General features: G+C 39.1%; 3 protein-coding genes across 3 annotated transcripts in view; 1 reads left to right on the forward strand and 2 right to left on the reverse strand.

Moving 5' to 3' along the window:
• si:ch211-1i11.3 (mitogen-activated protein kinase kinase kinase 5) overlaps window positions 1–4,092 on the reverse strand; it is a 32,840-nt gene extending 28,748 nt beyond the window's left edge. Inside the window, exons 1-4 of the mRNA XM_041793553.1 lie at window positions 3,657–4,092; window positions 3,426–3,565; window positions 694–881; window positions 343–511 (exon numbers count right to left, since the gene is read on the reverse strand). Coding sequence (XP_041649487.1) covers window positions 343–511; window positions 694–881; window positions 3,426–3,565; window positions 3,657–3,984 — 825 coding nt within the window. The 5' untranslated portion in view covers window positions 3,985–4,092. The remainder of the gene's footprint in view (window positions 1–342; window positions 512–693; window positions 882–3,425; window positions 3,566–3,656) is intronic.
• Window positions 4,093–10,451: 6,359 nt separating this feature from the next.
• snip1 (Smad nuclear interacting protein) lies at window positions 10,452–15,004 on the reverse strand. The gene is made up of 4 exons (XM_041794506.1): window positions 14,709–15,004; window positions 14,390–14,519; window positions 12,022–12,563; window positions 10,452–11,348 (listed from the first exon to the last, which is right to left on the reverse strand). The coding sequence occupies exons 1-4, from the start codon at window positions 14,867–14,869 to the stop codon at window positions 11,093–11,095; spliced, it is 1,089 nt and encodes a 362-aa protein (XP_041650440.1). The 5' UTR covers window positions 14,870–15,004; the 3' UTR covers window positions 10,452–11,092.
• A 448-nt stretch (window positions 15,005–15,452) lies between these two features.
• Window positions 15,453–19,191, forward strand: dnali1 (dynein, axonemal, light intermediate chain 1). Its single transcript, XM_041794376.1, has 6 exons — window positions 15,453–15,575; window positions 16,675–16,814; window positions 16,893–17,062; window positions 17,271–17,449; window positions 18,878–19,042; window positions 19,138–19,191. The coding sequence occupies exons 1-6, from the start codon at window positions 15,495–15,497 to the stop codon at window positions 19,174–19,176; spliced, it is 774 nt and encodes a 257-aa protein (XP_041650310.1). The 5' UTR covers window positions 15,453–15,494; the 3' UTR covers window positions 19,177–19,191.
• Window positions 19,192–19,216: the final 25 nt, after the last annotated feature.

Genomic DNA, 19,216 nt, shown 5'->3' on the forward strand with positions numbered 1-19,216 from the left:
GGAAACAAATTTATGTAAAATAATACGACATTGAGCACCCCTGTTTAGCTCAAATGGAATGATCCATGTTTCCTAAGCAGGTTTTTCAACTATGAGATGGCAGCCAAATGAGGTTCTTTCCAATGAAATGTCAAACATTTCATACTATTTGAGGTCACTCCTAATGAGCAGAATACCTTTATAAATTGTTTTATAATATGCAATGTACATGTTGAAAGGAGCTCTTCAACTAAATTGGATAGATAACTGCAAATTAATGCATAAAGAAATTATAATTGCTTTAACAGACCCTTAAAACACTAGATATCTGAGCATTTTACTCATACATGCATAAACACACACCTGAATGTCCCTGTAGGAGAGCAGCAGGTTCATGACGATATCAGGTGTAAGCAGCTCTACGCTGTCCAGCCGCTTCTGTATCCGGCTCAGCTCCTCGCTCAGGGCCTGTCCGCTAAACCGCTCCCTTGCTGTACGAATCTCATGCCTGATGGACTCCCGGAAGTACTCACTGTCAACAGAGCGAGCAGAGGGGTTAAAACATTCTCACACTTTTAAGTATTCACTAAAAGAGCTGAGTGAAGTCAAACACTAAAGCGTTACAACACAAGCATGATGCATGTGTAACCTGAGATGATGATGTTTTTGGTAAAGCACATGCTGCTGAGCAGAGCGCTGCAGTCTGAGTCTGACCTGGTGTTAACATGAACATTGTTGAGCATGTGAACCAGTCTTTCCACCAGCGGGGTCAGCAGGGGCTCCAGCTGGAAACTGGGCTGCATCAGCTCTTTGATACCGGTCATCATGGTAGCATCACAGGCAAACACTTTGCCCTGAGGTGACACCACGTAAGGGATCAGAGTGTAACTTCCACACTGCTCCTGAGGGCAGGAAAGGCTCACATGAATTAAAAAATTAACTTTCACAGTCTCACTAAGGCTTGTGCATCATTTTTTTCAAGATTGTTCTTTTTTCTTTTTGTGCATTTTACTGTAAATAATTTTCTTCTATTAAGTATGCCATGTCACTTTATTTACCGCACAGAATGTCAAGTGTATACCTCCTATTTTATTTTGTTTATGAAGGCTTCCCTTATTACAGTTAATTGTATTCCAAAACAACTCTCCAATGCTGTGAGCTCTGCATAAAATGTGTCCAAATACCTGCAAAGGCAGCACACTAACACAAGGCCAGTAAGGACACCAAAAGCCCAAGTGATGCTCAAGATAAATGCATGATGCCAAAACCTACCAGGCAGCCACAGCTTGATTTTCAACATCAGCCACAGTTAACCACAAAAAAAGAGATAAATAGGCTTGTGGCAGCAGATAACGTTATCTTCTGCGGCTTTGTTCCAGACATACTGTTCTGTTTTTGATCTGATTTTCACAACTTTGCGGTCACCTTTTCTGTATTCAAGAGGAGAAGGGAGAGGTATTGTGTCCGTCCTCCTTATTATCAAGAGGCAGTGACTGTCTTTTGTTGACCTTATCATCAGCTTGACTTAACATGACACATTACAGACGTACTTGACTGCAGACTAACTGTCTGGTAACATCACTTCTCATGCTGACATCAGTCACATATCCTTGCGCTTTTTAATGAATGAAGTATTGCCATTACATTAGATTACACTAATGTGGGAATATGTGAGGTTTTGCATGTATTTTTCATCAGCAGGTAGATTACAGAGGATCTCAGTTCACATTGTGTAATGCAATAATGTAACTAGTAGTGTAACTAGTTACTTTTAGTTTTGAGTAACAAAGTAATGTAACTTTACTTTTTTAGACAGTAACTTGTAATGTGTAATTGGTTACTGTTTTTGAGTAACTACCCCAACACTGCCAGGTAATATACAAGGACATCCAGAGCATTACTGAGGTTGTAGCAGTCCTCCTTTCCACCCAGTGGCACGCTCAGGCGGCTAACTCGCCACATCTACGCCTTCATTCAGCCTCAAGTTTTTTGCCTAAACATGCCTAAAAGGTCTGTACAGTGCTGCATTTAGTGTTATAAGCCTTTCAAAACTAAACATTTCGGTCTGAAATAGTTGGTTCATAATTCTCTGATTATTCAGGAATTTAATCTGCTAAAAATTCAAAACAGAAAATATCTATGAAGCCATACTACAGTTAACATGCTCAGCAGCCCTGCAGCAAAATTCCCTGATGGGCTTGTTTTGGCACCCTTTCATCTCACTCCCATAAATCACAGTGCCATCAGTGGGAAAAACGTGTTTACTATACGAACCAAGAACAATCTATACTGCTATGTTAGTATAACTTAGTCTATGATTGATGTGAAATAATGAGCAGAGAATGCCCCTAGAGCATTGTCTCAATGGCATCTTTATATTGACTCAAATTAAACATGAGGGCTGCAACCTTGTTTGAAAGCTTCAGTTATTTAAATTCTCACAAGTCGTTTCATAAAGCAGCAACACTTGACTGATCTAAGTAAGTTTATTTGAAAATAAGATGATAATCTGGACTTATGTGGGCCTTTTGTTAATGAATATTCTTTAGGTTTAAACCAGTTGCTCCCAACCTAGGGTCCCTAAGGTGGCGCCTAAGATCTCAGGGGGGCACCAGGTCTTGTCTGCTCTGATATGTGAAAATTAGATGTGCAAATATTTTTAAAAAAGAAGATTATTAGAAACATAATTACAAAGTGTTAAGACTACCCTAGAATATCAAAAAATAAAGAGGATGTGGATTTTTTGGAGAAAAAAAGGAAAAAAATGAGATTATTAAGTTGTATATTCACAAGAAAACAAACTCAGAATTTTAGAGTTTAAAGTCATAATTTTTGAGTAATACTAGAAATTTCTTTAAAAAGTCTTAAATTTTAACAGTATTGACTCATAAATTTTGAGTTTTAAGCATCATAAATTTACAATTTACAACCTATCACTTTTCAAATTTATAAGCTTAAAAGTTCTATGTTTTGTTTCACGTATACATTTATGACATTAAGAGTAAAATAATATTTTTGTGTGTAAATTCATGGCTTTAAACTTGAGAATTTTCAGGTTTTTCTTCTTGAAAAGAAAAAAGGTGTCCCTAATACGGTCTCATGGATGTTATACATAGATCTTTTGTCAAGTGTATCTTCTGTTTTATATTGGTGTATTCTTAATGAAAAATTAAGTTTATTTTTTCCCAAGTGGGTCCTGTGGGGCTTCGCTTTTCTTAGATATGAAGGGTGGTGGGGAGGGGGGGTGTAAGGGGAAAAAAGTCTGGGAACCACTTATTTAGACAATAATCAGCAGAGTAGTTGTGGAAAATATTAGTCAGCTCCAGCTTTAGTCTTTCACTGTTGACTTTTGGGGCCCCTGGGTTTGTTGCTCACTTTTCCTAAAGCAGTTTAGCTAAACTGACTAAATTACAAAGATATAATCAGGGCGTTTCTTTTGACGTTACCTTGATAGCCTGCAGGTCACTATCTTTCTTGTAACAGTACAGTATGATGTTGTTGGTCATGCTGAAACTTTCTCTCACCCCGAGGTGATAGAAAAGTGAAGGCTGGCAGAAGGAGTCACTCATCTCCACCACTGCCACATCTGTAGCAGACGTAATAAAAGGGGTCAGTTTGCGTTTACGTACTTTGCGTGTTTGTCATCCTACTCCTACAGTCAGCGTGCCTGCACTTGCCTGCGTTGTAGAAACTATCCAGGATGTCTGTGGTGCCCAGAGAGATTCTCTCAAAAGAAATGGTTTTGAAGACAGCGTGAGCGTCCGCGCAGGCTTCCTTCACACATTTCAGGGATAAATTCTCCTCAGTCTGTGGCATGGATGCGTCCTCGTTGACTATGTATGCCACGGACGCAGCTCTGGTACGGCTCCGGGGAGAGACGATATGTTTACCGCCACTCAGGTCGATGGCCAGGGAGTCCTGCCACAAACTCCCGGCTGACACCCAAACCGGGTCTTTCCTCTTCACCTCGTGCAGGCTCATTCGCCTGCGCTCTGTCGTGTACATTTTCCCAAATGAGCTCAATAGTGCATTTAGTTCTTTAGAAGAGCTTCCATGAAAATACAGAGTTGCTCCATCTAGTAAATCCCCAGGTAGGTCGCCGCCTCCTCTCGCACCGAGTATCCACTAACATTCCCGGTACTCCTCTCCACTCGACCCGCCCTCTTCTCCTCCCCTGGTCCGCCCCGCCCGCTGACATTCTCACACTGAAACTGAACACCACCCAGGCCAGCCTCGACTCTCTCATGACCTCTGCTGAGGAAAACTGCTAAAGAAACGCTTCACTGTAACTGTGGACTGTAAGGTAACTACACACTTTAAAGAATTAATAAAACCCTACTTAATAGTTGACCCATCATATGTAAAAGGTCATTAACCTGTTTATTTGTAAATTTTAAACACCAAATACTTTTTTATACATTAGTGACGCATTGGTATAGAAGTATAGCAGATTTATTCAAAATAGATCATAAACAACATATCAGAGGTTGAAACTGAGACATTTTACCATTTCCTAATTATCTTATTTTGAATTGCAAAAACAGCTCAAATAGTAGGGACAGGGCAACAAAAGGCTGGAAAAGTAAGTGTTACTAATAAAAACAGATGGAAGAGCATTTAGTTACTAATTAGATTATTTGGCAGTAGGTCATTAACATGACTGGGTATTGGGAGACTTAAGACAGGCAGAGTCTCTAGGAGTAGCCTGCAGATAGGTGGAAAAACTGCAGCTAAAAATTGTGGAACATTTTCAGAAAATACTCCTTATTATAAAATACAAAGACTTTGAATATCCCACATCCATGAGCGTAGGGAAGGGGGAGGGAAGCCTGCAATGAAAGGTGCATTTTTATTTATTTTTCTTAGTAATTAGTGTTATTATTGAATCAAAAGCAACTAAATTAATCTGTCAACAGTCTGAAATTTGTATCAAATAGATCAGGGGTGTCCAAACAGGGGCCAAGTGCGGCCCACTATCCAATTTTGAAAATAAAATAAAATATGGCCCACATTTGGCTATGAAGCTCTTCTTTGACTGTATAATACATATTAGTTAAGTAGTAGTGGGAGGTACTACCATGCTAATTCTTCAAACAAACATTTTGACAAGAAGTTTTTTTCAATTTGTGACTGAACTAAGATGACAGTGTTCATGGTAAACATATTGGCAACCAGAGCAATAATCTTATCTTTATTTATAATGTCCTAATTAATTACCGCAGCTTACAGAAGCACCAATAATGTTCCAGGTATGCAGCCAGTGGTAGCCAGGACCAACCAGGCTCCCCTGAAGTGAGATTGGTCTCTCCAGAATCCTTAAATTGATTGGCTGTTTGTCTTGTCAACCACCAACAAGCCATGTGAGCACTCTCAATCACAAAAAAATATCTTAGTCTACATTAGATTGGTTTGTAACTTTAATATCCTCAAGGTGTGGTGTATGAAAGTGGTGCCACCATTCTTATAAATTTCTATATGTGGCCCTCAATTAGAGTAGTTTGGACACCCCTGAAATAGAGTAAAATACAGCACTGGGGGGTGGGCTGATTCAGAGGATCTGGAGAAATATCTGCATGTAAGGGACAAGGCCAAAGGGCAATATTAGAAGCTCGAGATCTTCAGGCCATCAGGCACCATTGCATTCAAAACAGGTATGATTCTGTACTGGAAACCACTGCATGGGCTCAGGGACACTTACAGAAATTACTGACTGTGACCACAGTTCACCATGCCATCCACAAGTGCAAGTTAAAGATGGATATGATGCAAAAAAGAAGCCATTTTTGAGCAAGATTCAAAAACGCAGCCTTTTTCTCTGGGCCTAAGCTCATTTAAATCATCATCATCATCGGCAGTCACTCGAGGTCGAGTATGACTGTCCTCCTTATTGGTTCCTGTGGGTCTTCAGGTGGGTGAAGAGGCCGATCCTGGAGCCGCATACTTTGGTGCAGTGTGGGCAGGGATGGGCCGTGAGGATTGTGGGTTTGCTCTGGGCCATTTTGGTGGAAGCCTTCTCCTTTCTGAGACTGCATTTTGCTTCTGCAGCACTGAGGAGATCGTCATTGTAACATGCGGCTCCCTCCTAGACAAGCTGTTTCCATGATGCCCTCTTAGTTGCTGTATCCTCCCAGGTTTTAAGGTCTATGTGACATTTTTTTAAGATGACGGTCCGGTTGATCCCTTTCGGGAGGACGCCTGTGCGTGAGATCTGCTCCTGCACCGTCAGCCTCCACACAGTCCTTCGCATTGAACGGGCCAGGATCCAGTGGCATGGGAACCAAGACGACTGGGGACCTGCCTTTGCTGCAGCCTTCATCCACCTTCCCAGCCGTTGTGGTGCCTCCACCATCTTCCGCCCGGTCCACTGTTGAGGTCTTCACTATTTACCCATAGTTGGGGCTATTTACCCATAACTGGGGCAGTGGTTGACGAGCATCAGTGCACGTCCGAGTGCCAGTGGATGCCACGTCTCTGGGGCCCACTGCTGCTCCGAGATCCTGTACAACTTCGCCTGGAACCGCGAGGTACCAGTTACCGTGCGTGGCCACGAGGAGGCGTGTACAAGATCTTGGCAGTGGAGAGGCTATGTACCGGCTAAGGAGGCTTACGCACTCGGCTCCTCTTTTCACCCCTCAAGAAGAAGGGCTATCCAGTGGCAGCAGCTGAAAGCAGAGAGTAGCAAGCAGAAAGCGACATGCAGCATGCACTAACTACAAGCACAAACTAACTCCAACACTACTGCACTGGCGCATCACATGCCCTGTGTGCTAAGCACACCCACACGTGCTCATTTAAATGGACTGAGGCAAAAAGGAAAACTGTTCTGTGGTCACATGAGGCAAAATTGGAATTCTTTAATAAAACCATGGATGTTCTGCAGACTTAGGGGTAGAGGGACTAAGCATTCATAAAAATATGTAAAATGATTGTTTATAACATGGGCAAAAAAACAAACAGAGTAAGTACAACTAGAATTAAATCTAGATACTTAAGCCATCTATTAAACATTAAAATGTGAATTTAAAGTAGAATATAATAGAATAGAATAGAATAGTGTCATGGTGGTGATCATTTTAATAGAAATTAAATTATAAAGTAGTACTTGAAAGCCAAATGAGTTTTATTGCATTTAAAGGCCTATTATTTTTTAGCTCCTCTCAGCTCATCTGGATGGATGTTCCCCTGTTTAGGAGCATAATTGCTTTGCAAGTTTTTGTTCTGCTCTGTGGAACAGCTAAGAGAGAAGAAGCCAAGGATCTGAGGGAACACCCTGGGTCATGAACTTGAACCATTACTTAAAGGAAGTCTGATGCAAGACCATGAGATACTTTTGAAACTAATAACATATAAATGTATAAATTATGCCCTGTAGATGTATACTACTGTTTTCCTTATACAAAGCTTTGTTAATGATGATAAAAGAGTGTAGTTAAAGAATTGCCAAAACTAATAACTATCATTGCTTCTCCATTCCAAGTGTGCTAATGTGATAAGTATAGTGACCTATAATCTCTATTACCTTCTAGCCTAACTATAATTGTGATAAAATTCCTGTGTTCCAATTTTTACAAACAGGCCCTTAAAGCTTGGATGATTACTTTCAAAGATAAACTTTCTCTACATGTGTGCTTAATACTGTATGAAGCTATCTGCATGTTTATCAAGAAACAAGTCTGTGTGCATAAAACAGTGGATTGATACGGGCATAATCTTTGTTTTGGATTAAATCACTGACAGAGAGAGCCTCTATGCATAAAGACTCTGTTAAGGGTATAAATGTTTTATGAAGTAATTTAACTGTGTTACAAGTACACCACCAAGGTTGCTAATTCTAATCAGATATACATAATTCTATGGTCCTTTGGACTACATCTAAGTACTCACTAGGTGGAGAGGATCATGTTTGTGATTGCACATATGTGTGATAACTGCCATCCTCAGGACAAGGATTTTAACTCAGATTGACTCTTTTATGGAAATGATCTTTTTCAGGTATTTCAGCAGAGAAAATATGGTCAAATAAACTGAGTTCTCATGAAAATATCACACAGGTTCATTAACCCTGAAACAAATGTACAGGTATTACTCCAACATGTTCTTCCTGTAAGACAGAAGTTGAATCAAACCCCTACCTTTTCTTTAACTGTACTCTCTCGGACATTTTGGGTTGAAGTGTCTCTGCTGTTTCATCAAAGTTTTAATAGACTGATACCAATATCAGAGGAGGACATGGTTTGCTCTGCACTGTATTGTACTGACAATACACAATGTACTGACAATGCTCTTCAGCTTATCTGCATTATTGACAAATGTCATATTCATAGGCACAAAACTGTTCCTTATATTTGTTTGTTCTATGCTGAACTTAAATATCTCTTTGATTCTGTCTCTGGAATAACTCTTATTAAATAAGCTTTGAAACTTCATAAATAATTAAAAAAATACCAACTGTTAATGACAAAGAACACTTATGATCAAATTTCATTATCTCATTCTTCTTTGTACAGTGTGTTACTCAAGGCTCTAATCTTTGTTTTGTCCTTTTCCTTCCCTTTTCCTTGTACACTCCTGTTCTTCATGAATTCATTCATTTTACAATATTAGTTTTAAAGGGATCAAATGAACTGTTAGACATTATTATGCTGAAATGTATTAATAAAAAAGGAAAAACTAAAGAATTTAAAACAATGAAACTTCATCTGACACAAAAGTCAGGTTTCACGTTGTTAGAAGAGACTGTGTGGATTCTGATAGCTGTAAAAATGCTGTCTGTTCCCTTTATGTTTAACCTGTTATCGTCACTTGTAGTCACTCAAGTTGGCCTACCTTGAGTGTCATAAATGTTCAAGATTTAAGTATGAGATTGAATAAGGGAAAATTGCAGAGGACCAAGAACATGAAAATGTACAAAAAATACTTAAATATGAGTTGGATTTAACCAGTTTTTAAGTGTAGGAAGGTTTCCACAGTGTAGTTTAACTGGAAAAGTTAAGTTAATCTAACATATATTTATAAGTAAATTGAGTTGATATGGTTTAGTACCTGCTACTGAAAAATACTGTTTTTTTTTTAGTTACTTAAATTTTCTGTCCTATAATGTTTTGAGCTCTATTAACTCTTCAGGAATTGTAGATTGCAGATAAGCTAGATCAACAAAAGACCACACTAGGTGTCATTTCTGTCAGCTAACAACAGTAAACTGAGGCTAAAATTCACACGAGCTCACCAAAATTGGACAAAAAAATCTGGGAAAACATTATCTGGTCGGCTGCAACATTCAACTGAATCAGAATATGTCATAAACAACATAAAAGCCTACCTGGCATAAGTCACTTGTAACACCCTTTTTCTCACATTCTGATGTTCAGTTTGGACTTCAGATCATTGTCCTAACCTTGTCTTCATTCTCAAATGCATTAAATGGATTTGTTTCCACCATGTGATTGGCTAATTAAATATTTGCTTTGATAAGCAGTTAAACAGTCGTGCCTAATATTGTGATCGGTGTATGTATACCTTGTTTTTCTTTACTGGAAATGTTTTTTTAATCAGCAGAGATCACAATGCACTTCATCCCTAGGAAACAATGTAGAAACTGATAATGTAATGCATTGGTTTTTGTAGGTTTGTCCCAATCTCAATACCACATCTGGAAGTTACTTAATTTCCACTGACTTTGTCATTTTACATAGAATTAAAGCTCCTGTCATGTGGTTTTAACTGGCCATGAAACCGACTGAAATACAACTAGATTCCTCTTTATGACACACAGAGGGAAATGTGACCGTCAGCAACAAGACTGATTGTTTGTAGATAGTAATTTTTAAAGTCTTTATCTGCTGCCTAGCAGTTGTCAGACTTATGAAGAAACAGCCTTTTGTACACTTTCTACAGAATGAGATTTTTTTTAACACAAAACACCTCCTATGCACGTGAAGACAACAGATGCAAGGATAAGGAATTATGTTGTCTACAGGGGGCAACCAAATCAACACAAAGACATTCCTCAAGGGAGGTGTAATAAGAAAATTCAACCAAAACCAATTATGCCAGTTAACCAGTTAATAAGATATTTTCAAACATGAGTCCAGATTTGAAGTAAAAAAGGGAAACTTGAATCCTACTAAAAGGATAAGCACTGTGAGGAAATTCCTAAAACTAGTTAAGCCATTAATATTGCCCCCCAAAACTAAACCACAAACTGGTGGCAGCAAAAATGTAGCGCTCCACCAGATTTGTCAAGTAGGAACACCGGTTTGCTAGGGTTTCATTCAGTTAGTCCATGACACCTCCAGAGGGCTGAACAGTGACCTCCAGTGTACTAAAGCCAACCTCCTCAATGCTAGTTCTTATCATAAATACCAGTATACATTTCTTAAAATGCTTCTAAGGTAGTTCTTTATTTGTAAAATGAAAATTGAGAAAATTCTCAGAAATTTGCACAGCTCTTAACCAAAACTCTTCAAACAATGCAAACTTTCACTGTCTTTATTTACAGTACATAAAAGGAACTTTACTATAAATGATGTGGGCTTCAGTAAAGACAAAAATAAAAACTCCTTACACAAAGAACAGAATCAACTTTTTTCCCTGCACTACAAAGCAAAGAAGGCAATATCATTACATGTTAAAAGTCTGTAATGTTAAACTCTTACAATAAATGATGCTTATAAACATGAATCTAGAGTTCACATTCCACATATCATGTACAATGACATAAATAGCCCATAGACATCGACAAGAGATGAGCCTTCAGCTAAACTATGCACGCAGTGCTGTAATCCAAAAATATAATCAACTATTTCACTTGGCTAGACATCTCTATCTGGCACCAAGCACTTTATGTTGTGAGCACAGTCTGCTGTGAGATCAGTCATGCGTCACACTGACATTACACAAACAACCTGAGAATAGGAAGTCTTCTTTGAGACAGTTGTGGCAGGTTTAAGCAACAGTTTGGTACTTACATAATATACAACCCAGCTGTGTTTCATTGTTTCAATGTAATCCGCATTATTGTTCCACTCCCTGCAGATACAACTGTTTGAGAAAAGGTTGATGATGATGTTATCTAACCTGAATGAACTTCGGTTTAAGAGTCTATGAGTGCTGTTTACTCATCGAGGCCCTCGTCTTCCTCATCTTCCTGCTTTTTGTCTACTTCAGATGTATCAGAGAACTCGTGCAGGAGGACGTATTCGCGGCTGCTGAATCCAAACTTGAGAACGTCCTTTTCTTTGAGTTCATAATAACGCTGGGCTTCGATACGCTGGTTGTTCAGGTAGGTGCCGTTGCCGGAGCCCAAGTCAATGATGTAAGGCCGAACCCTGCGTCCGGTGGTACCGTCTGCTCGTGTAAACTCCACCAGTCTGCAAAGAAAGACCGAAAGGGAAACTTAATTACAGATAAAAAACATACAGTGACAAATACTGTAATTCTTGTCAAACTATACAGTCACATGCATAAGTTTTAGGCATGAAGGGCACTAAGGGTTCATCGTGAGGCTCACAATACCACAATGCAGGGCTGAAGAAGTAGGGAGGATGCTAGGGTCAAGCTCAACACTTCAACACACGTGTGACACTTGGCAGCCAAGGTCAAGCTCAACAACATCTCTTTTCTCTGGGCCTTTACACCCCTGGTTATACGTATGCCCATAGACTACTGGTGGGTTTAGGCCCTTGGGAAATCCACAGCACAACCAGAGACTCCTGGCAACTCCACAACCTGCCTGGACAGTACCTAGGCTGTATTTACTTGCCAAAACCACCTTTTGCTCCACCCTAAAGGTGTGGATTTAGTTATTTTCTCAACAGATTATTTTCCCGTGCTCCTGGTAATATGCAAGGATATCCAGAGTACGACCTGGAGTGTGACAATCCTCTTTCCTGTCTTCGTGTGGACTTACTTGCCATTACATGACTTACTTCAGTCTCAAGTTTAGCTAAGACATGCCTAAAGGTTTTTCACAGCACTCTATACATTTGAACAATTCTAGAAAAAAGAAAAATTAAACAGTGTGCTGATGACCCTCTCTCTTACCTGTACTGGAATACTGCATGTTGCTTAGAGCAGGATGGGTGGTCAATGGGGATGTCAGCGATTCTCCTCTGCCTCCCCAACAAATAGGCACTCTGTCTGTGAATGTACATGACTGGGAGGGGTTCGTCATTCTTGAAAGGGTACAGTCGCCATCTGCGTTTGGGAATGCGAGCTTCAGGTGGCTCGTTGTACTTGATCACAACCCCTCGGAATGTGTTCGTATCTTCTGTCAACGCCCCGGACAGTCCAAAGTTGGGCTTCTCCTTCTCAGCAGGAGCAGCGTTTGGGTCGTCATTTCCTTCTTCTGACCTACCGAAATCTTGCTCTTCGTTTTCTTCACGTCTTTGGCGATTTTCCCTGCGCCGCTCGTCATGTTGCTGTCTCTCAGCTTGTTGGGAGGCAAGTGCGTCTCGTTCTCTGTGCCGGTCTCTGCTTCGGTCTCTGTCCTGGGGTCTGTCTGATTCCCACCTGCTCCTTCTTTCTTCTGGCTGGTTGTTTCTTCTTCTCCGCTCATCTCCACTCGACCGATGATCCTCTCGCTCCTGTAAGACAATCAGGAGAATGTTACTTTAAATTATTGGTCAAAAACAAACTTGGCATGTTAACACTCTTAAACAGATGTAAACACCAATGAGTTTGTGTGATTGCCATTGTGGTATCTGGTATGTTACACAGTTGTGGTTTTGTAAACCTATACCACTTATACCTGGGATGCAGTGTTACTGTAGTTACATGGGTAGCTCTGACAACCTAATTAGCACATTAGTGTTGATTTGAGAGCTTTGGTTCTTGTCTTGCTCTCATTACCATTACATTCTTGTTTTGTTAAATATTATTTTGTATCTCTTTACAATTCTTATCTTTCATTATCCTCCTGTCCTCTATGTAAAGGTTGTTTCGACTAGACCCTTAACTCGTCCTGCTTTAGTTTAGCCTCACTGTAAAGGTTTCAGTTGGTACAAGGATTTCTGAATACCAAGGATTTTGTTTTGTCATGGCAGCTCTTTGTAAACTCTTTTTTTAGAGCAACTTTTAAACAAAGTAATATATTTTTAGTTATATTTCTTTTATTATACAGGTATCTTACTCTAGTAGGCATCTGTTGAATCTTATTGGACCTTTAGGTAACAATGCTATCTGGGCCAACCATTACCCCCTCTTATACAGCTTGCAAATTGAAAGCACAACCTGTTAAACTCAGAACACCCTGTGCTGAATGAAAAGTAGTGACAATTTTTTACAAAACACAAGAAATTATTTCCCTAATAGCTGCCAGCATCGAATGTTCAAAGTATAATGAAATCTTTTCGATGAAAACAATAGCAGTGTCAACATGAGTTCATGTCAGTAAGAGGGTAATCTGTTGATAGAGGCACCATTTGCCTTGGCAGTAAAGCAGAAGGAGTTATGTAATTCTGTGTTCTCAGAATTGAAGTATGGTGAGCCTCAGGGGTCTGTCCTGGGGCCAATTTTATTCTCTCTCTATATATGCTCCTGCTGGGTCATAAATAGATACAATGTTTTTTAATAGTTTTTATGTTGATGATACCTGGTTGTACTTCCCCATTAAATCCATAGACCTTGATATGCTGAGTTCTGTGAACGGCTGCCTGTCCGAGATTTAGATCTGGATGTCTTGTAGTTTTTTACAATTAAATTCTAATAACGTAGAAATCCTTTAAGTTGGACCTCAGCAAATCACCCAAGATATGCTGCCATCAGCCGGATCCTTATTGAGCAATGTCAAACCAGTCGCAAAAAATCTGGGCGCCTAGTTTGACACCAACTTAAAATTTGAGCGGCACATGTCAAAACTTGTATATTCCTGTTTCATCATCCTAAGAATATTTCTGAAGTTCAATTTGTTTTAACTTTCAATAAAACAGATACAAATTTACACGAGATCAACATATACTTCAAATGAAGTTTAAATGAAGATTAACATATGCAATAAACTGATGTAATATTTACAAAGTTTATAATCAGTTAGATTAATTTCTTTGATCAGCTGACAGCACTAGTTATTATAGACAGAATATGATATACTCAAATTAAACCTTTTTGTCATTTGAAGTGGTGTTTGTTAAACCCATTCCCCATTTATTTTGTTTGTATAAACACAGAAAACATGGTAAAACGTCCTGAGTCTGAAACTTCTACTTATTTTTCAGGGCTGATGATGATACAGTTTGTTTGTCATTTCTGAGACTGATTTGGACCCTGATTGTATTTGCAGTAAACGAGCCATCAGTAACTTTGAGTTATTGAAATGTTAAATTTTTAAATTTACGATTTAACAAAAATGGCGACTAATTACTCGAAAACAAATGTTTTGAGATTTTATTGCTAATAAATAGAACTTAATCACCCGTTTTATTTTGACATCAGCACCACGATGAGGACTACGGCTTCTCCGGTTTCTGGGTGATCTGCTGCCTCTCCTTGTGGGAGACGTCTCTCTTCTAGCCGGAGATCGGTCCCTCGTCCTAACAGGGGACCTACATGAAGAGCACAGAAACAGAATATTAAATAAAGATATTTACAAAACAGGTTTCTATGGTCCAAATACGACAAACACGAGGTCAGTGCTGTTTGGTGAGTGGGTTTGGGCAAACATGCTTACGGCTAATAATGACTTGTCAAACACTCGTATAGTAAGTAATTTGACAACATTATATCTAAATTACCTGCTCGTTCGTCTCCTCGGTGGACTTGAGTGGCCGCTGGATCGAGACCGAGAGCGGCGTGATCTCTGTGGCCTTACCGGGCTCAGCTTCTCCTGCTTTATCTTCACTTTAGACTCCCGCTCCGGAGATTCTCTCCTCCTGTGTCGTTTTTCTTTGGTCATCTTAAAATATGTTAGCTAATTTAATCGTTTTTTGACCAAACTTACATCTGATTTCTGTAAAAACCATATACGAAACAAAGGGAAACTCAAAAACGTTTGGACCATAAACTTCGACAGTAACACAAATTACGCAACTTCCGCTTCCGGTTGTCCAGAGAGAAATAATTCCGGTATTTGTTGCCATATTTTTGTTTTTACATTTGTTCCGTCACTTTATTTTTGTTTTTATAGATGTGGCATTTTAAATGAAAAAAAATAAAACCGGAAAAAATGTACATACAGTTGTGCTCTAACCGATTTACTTTGTTCCGCCAGTTATTTAAATGAACACTAGGGTACAAAAATAAACAGTTCAAGTATAATATATACGAAAATACAGTTTTGTAAAAAAAAAAAAAAAAAACAACAACCAAGCACGTTGGTTAAAATAAAGAATTCATTTATCTACAAAAAGTCTGAAAAATATCTAACCGCCGATTCCAGTCGGGCAACCAAAAATGGAACGCAGGGACACCGTTGCTATGGCAACAGAAACACTGAGCTTTAATGCTCCGAAACAGCAACGGCTTTTCTGAAACTGAATCTCAAACAAAGTGTCTTTCGAATTGACTAAATATTGAAAAAAATGATTCCACCAGCAGAGTCTCTCCTCAAATATGACAATCCAGTTTTGATCAGCAAAAGCACGGACAGAAAGTCACCCAAGGTAAGTTTACAAAGTGGGGGAGTTGAATTCAGTTAACTTTAAAGTTATGGGTGACGGAGGTCAGATATGCCAGGCAGGGAAAAAAATACAGAAATACAGACATGAATTCAAAACGTTAATGTTTGTTTGTTTACATACAGTGGCATCTCAAACACTTAGCATATCATGAAAACGTTCATTTTTTGAAATGCAAAAATTCACTATCTCAAAATATTAGATAGGAGATAAATCAGAACATGTATTGATATACAGAAATATATCAATAAACTATATCAAGTGTGACATGGTAGCATGAAGCCAGTCTGTGGCACTGCTTTGTGTTATGAAGCCCACATTGCTTTGACAGCAGCCTTTATCTTGTCTGTATTGTTGAATCTGGTGTCATCTTCCTCTTGATAATACCACAAAGAATCTCTAGGTTGGTCAGGTCAGGCTGGTTGGCTGGCCAATCAAACATGGTCAGTAAACCAGTTTCTGGTAGTTTTGGCTTCACCTTGGGCAGGTGCCATGTGCCATGAAAAAGGAAATAGGGGCTCCGTAAAGCTACTCAGCTGATGGAAGCATGAAGCGCTCTAAAGTCCCCTGGCAGCTGGTTGACAGCATTTACCCTAAAGCACAGGGGACCAACAGCAGCAGATGGCATGGCACCTCAACCCATCACACTGGACTCCAAGCCCCATGGATTCTGTGCAACTATATTCTGATGCTATTTTATTCACTCTTGCCCTCTTATTGACATTCAAAATACAAGTCTTTGTTTTTATTCAAAGCAATTTTAGACATGTGCTAACATTTGGTGCACGATTAATGGCTATATGTTGAGGCATCAGCTAATCGCCTACTTTTTTCCAATGTTAAAACCACCGACACTGACATGTGTAAACCACACAAAGGTCATCTAAGCATTTAAACTGAAAAGTTTCAACACTTCCCTCTAAAATACTGTATGCATGTTTAATGTTTTTAAATGTCGTAATCATTATTTTTACTTTTATTAATTGTATCTATTTGCTGATAAACAGAGAACATTTTTAATCTTGTACTTAGATTATTAGATTAAACATAGTTAATAAAAAGTGTTACAACCCTTTCACTGCAGGCCCGCCCTTTGAAAGTGAGTCCTCAGCCACTTCTGGACTCTGCCACGCCTGTTCCACCACCTCCTAAACCAAAATCCACTTCAGCTGATTCCACCAAGCAGGAAGATCAGGAGATTCTAAACACCATCCTTCCACCAAGGTATAGTCCTCCAGATCTACAATACATCATTCAACAAGTTCATACCACTTTTGTTTATCTTGACTACTGTTATTGCAGGGAATGGATGGACGGAAACCAACTGTGGGTGCAGCAAGTGTCAAGTGCACCTTGTACAAGAACAGATGTCATTAATTTGGAGGAGCTGCTGGACACAAAGCTGCAGCAAAGGCAGGCCAGATGGACAGGAATCTGTCCTGTCCGCAGAGAGCTCTATTCCCAGTGCTTTGGTGAGGAGGTGGCACCAGTACTAATAAACATTCAGGCCACTATGTTGAAAAGTACTGATGAGGATAGGAAATGCATCAGAGTTAGTTTTTTATATAAATGGATTGAATTAAATGTCCTTTAAACGTAATTTTTCTGATGAATTTGTGGACCAATCATCTTTACCCACTGTATCAATAACTTCACTGTCTACTTTTCTCTCTCTTTAAGATGAGCTGATCAGACAGGTGACTATCAACTGTGCTGAGAGGGGTCTGCTGCTGTTACGGGTCAGAGATGAGATTCAAATGACAATAGATGCCTACCAGACTCTGTATACAAGCAGTGTGGCGTTTGGTATGAGGAAAGCACTTCAGTCGGAGAAAGGAAAGGCTGACATGGAGAAAAAAGTAAGTACATTAACATATTTCTTATACAGTGCCCATATAAAGTATTCACCCTCTTGTATGTTTTTTACAATTTTATTGATTTTATAAATCAGTTATGATCAATTTAATTTGGCTTTTTTGACAAAAAGTGAAAACTGATTTCTACAAAGTAATGTCAGTTAAATAAAAATGTTATGTAAAATAAGTGCATAAAAATTCACCCCCTCCAAGTGAGTGTTTAGTAGAAGCCCCATTGGCTGCAATCACAACACTGAGTCTGTGTGGATAGGTCTCAGTCAGTCATACACATCTAGACACTGCAATTTTACTCCATTCTTCCTTTAAAACTGCTCCAGCTCTGTCAGGTTGCACAGGGATTGAGTGTGAACAGTCCTTTTCAAGTCCAGCCACAAGTTCTCTGTTGGACTGAATTCTGGGCTTCGACACAGCCACTCCGTAACATTCATCTTGTCAGCTTTAAACCATTTCTGTGTAGCTTTCATGGTATGCTTCAGGTCATTATCTTCCTGGAAAAATAAATCCTCTCCCAAGCCAAACCATAGTTATTTTGCAGATAAGACTGTCCTCCAGGAATTTCCTTTATTTTGCTGCATTCATTTAACCCTCTACTTTTACAAGCCTTCAAGGGACATCTGCACCTCGTAGGCAGATTAACACGTGCCATATTCCTTCAGTTTCTAAACGATGGATTTAACTGAACATTTAACTGAACTGTGAAGGATGTTCAGTGCCCGGATAATTTTTTGTACATGTCCCAACTTATTCTTTTCAATAACCTTTTCTGAGTTGCTTGGAGTGTTGTTTTGATTTCATGGTGTAATGGTAGTCAGGAATTAACCAGTGACTGGGCCTTCCGGGCTCAGGTGTCTTTATACTTCAGTCAACTGAGAAACAGTCACTGCACTCAGGTGATCCCCAAATCACTAATTGTGAGACTACTAGCACCAGTTGGCTGGACTTTTGTTGAATTAGGTCAGTCACTTTAAACTGGGGGAATGTCTATGAAATCACTTGTTTTACTTGACATTTTTATTTAACTGACATTACTTTGTAGAAATCTGCTTTCACTTTGACGTTAAAGAGGTATTTTAATAGTTTTTTTTGTCAAAAAGCTGAATTATATTGACCATGATTGATTTATAAAGTTAATACAAGGGTAAGACATCCAAGGGGTTTAACCATTTTTAGCACTGCTAGTACTACAAAAATAGCTTTTAGGGAAACCCCAAAGAGAAACATTTGCATTCATAAATAGTAAAGAGAAAATTTTGCCACAGAAGCTTAAGGATTAATTGTATAGTTATTCAGTTTTATATCCAGCAGAGAGCAGCATTTCTCTTTCAGAGTTTAACTAAAATGATGATTATTATTGACTTCACTGATCCTGTACTGGAACAAACTTACAAGCCTTTCTTCTTAAATACTCAGATTGCTGATCTAGTGGATGAGAAGCTGGAGCTGAAGAAGCAAGTGAACGAACTCAAAGCTCAATGTGATGCAGTTGAAAAAAGGGAAAATGAAAGGCGACAGATTGAAGAAAAGAAGCATGCTGAGGAGATCCAGTTATTCAAGAGAACCAACCAGCAGCTTAAGGTAATGTTCCATAACCACAAACCAAAGACAAATACCTTCCTCTAGAACTTGCTTCAAAAGTTAATGTGATGTTCTTATTTTGTTTTCCTCTTTAGACTCAACTGGAAAGGGTCATCGCACCAAAGAACAACTGACAAAAACAGTCATATCAGTGAACACAATGCTTCTAAATGT

This window comes from Cheilinus undulatus, linkage group 8 (assembly GCF_018320785.1).
Source record: "Cheilinus undulatus linkage group 8, ASM1832078v1, whole genome shotgun sequence".
In the NCBI taxonomy this organism is placed as follows: Eukaryota; Metazoa; Chordata; class Actinopteri; order Labriformes; family Labridae; genus Cheilinus; species Cheilinus undulatus.

What these genes read in the sequence shown, in the direction of transcription:
- snip1 (XM_041794506.1), bottom strand. Translation starts at nt 14,869, where the DNA reads ATGACCAAAGAAAAACGACACAGGAGGAGAGAATCTCCGGAGCGGGAG. An exon ending in CCGAGGAGACGAACGAGCAG is followed by an intron (nt 14,520 to 14,708) that starts GTAATTTAGATA and finishes CTCTTCATGTAG; the next exon opens with GTCCCCTGTTAGGACGAGGG. An exon ending in CTGATGTCAAAATAAAACGG is followed by an intron (nt 12,564 to 14,389) that starts GTGATTAAGTTC and finishes ATTGTCTTACAG; the next exon opens with GAGCGAGAGGATCATCGGTC.
- dnali1 (XM_041794376.1), top strand. Translation starts at nt 15,495, where the DNA reads ATGATTCCACCAGCAGAGTCTCTCCTCAAATATGACAATCCAGTTTTG. An exon ending in CGGACAGAAAGTCACCCAAG is followed by an intron (nt 15,576 to 16,674) that starts GTAAGTTTACAA and finishes CTTTCACTGCAG; the next exon opens with GCCCGCCCTTTGAAAGTGAG. An exon ending in AACACCATCCTTCCACCAAG is followed by an intron (nt 16,815 to 16,892) that starts GTATAGTCCTCC and finishes CTGTTATTGCAG; the next exon opens with GGAATGGATGGACGGAAACC.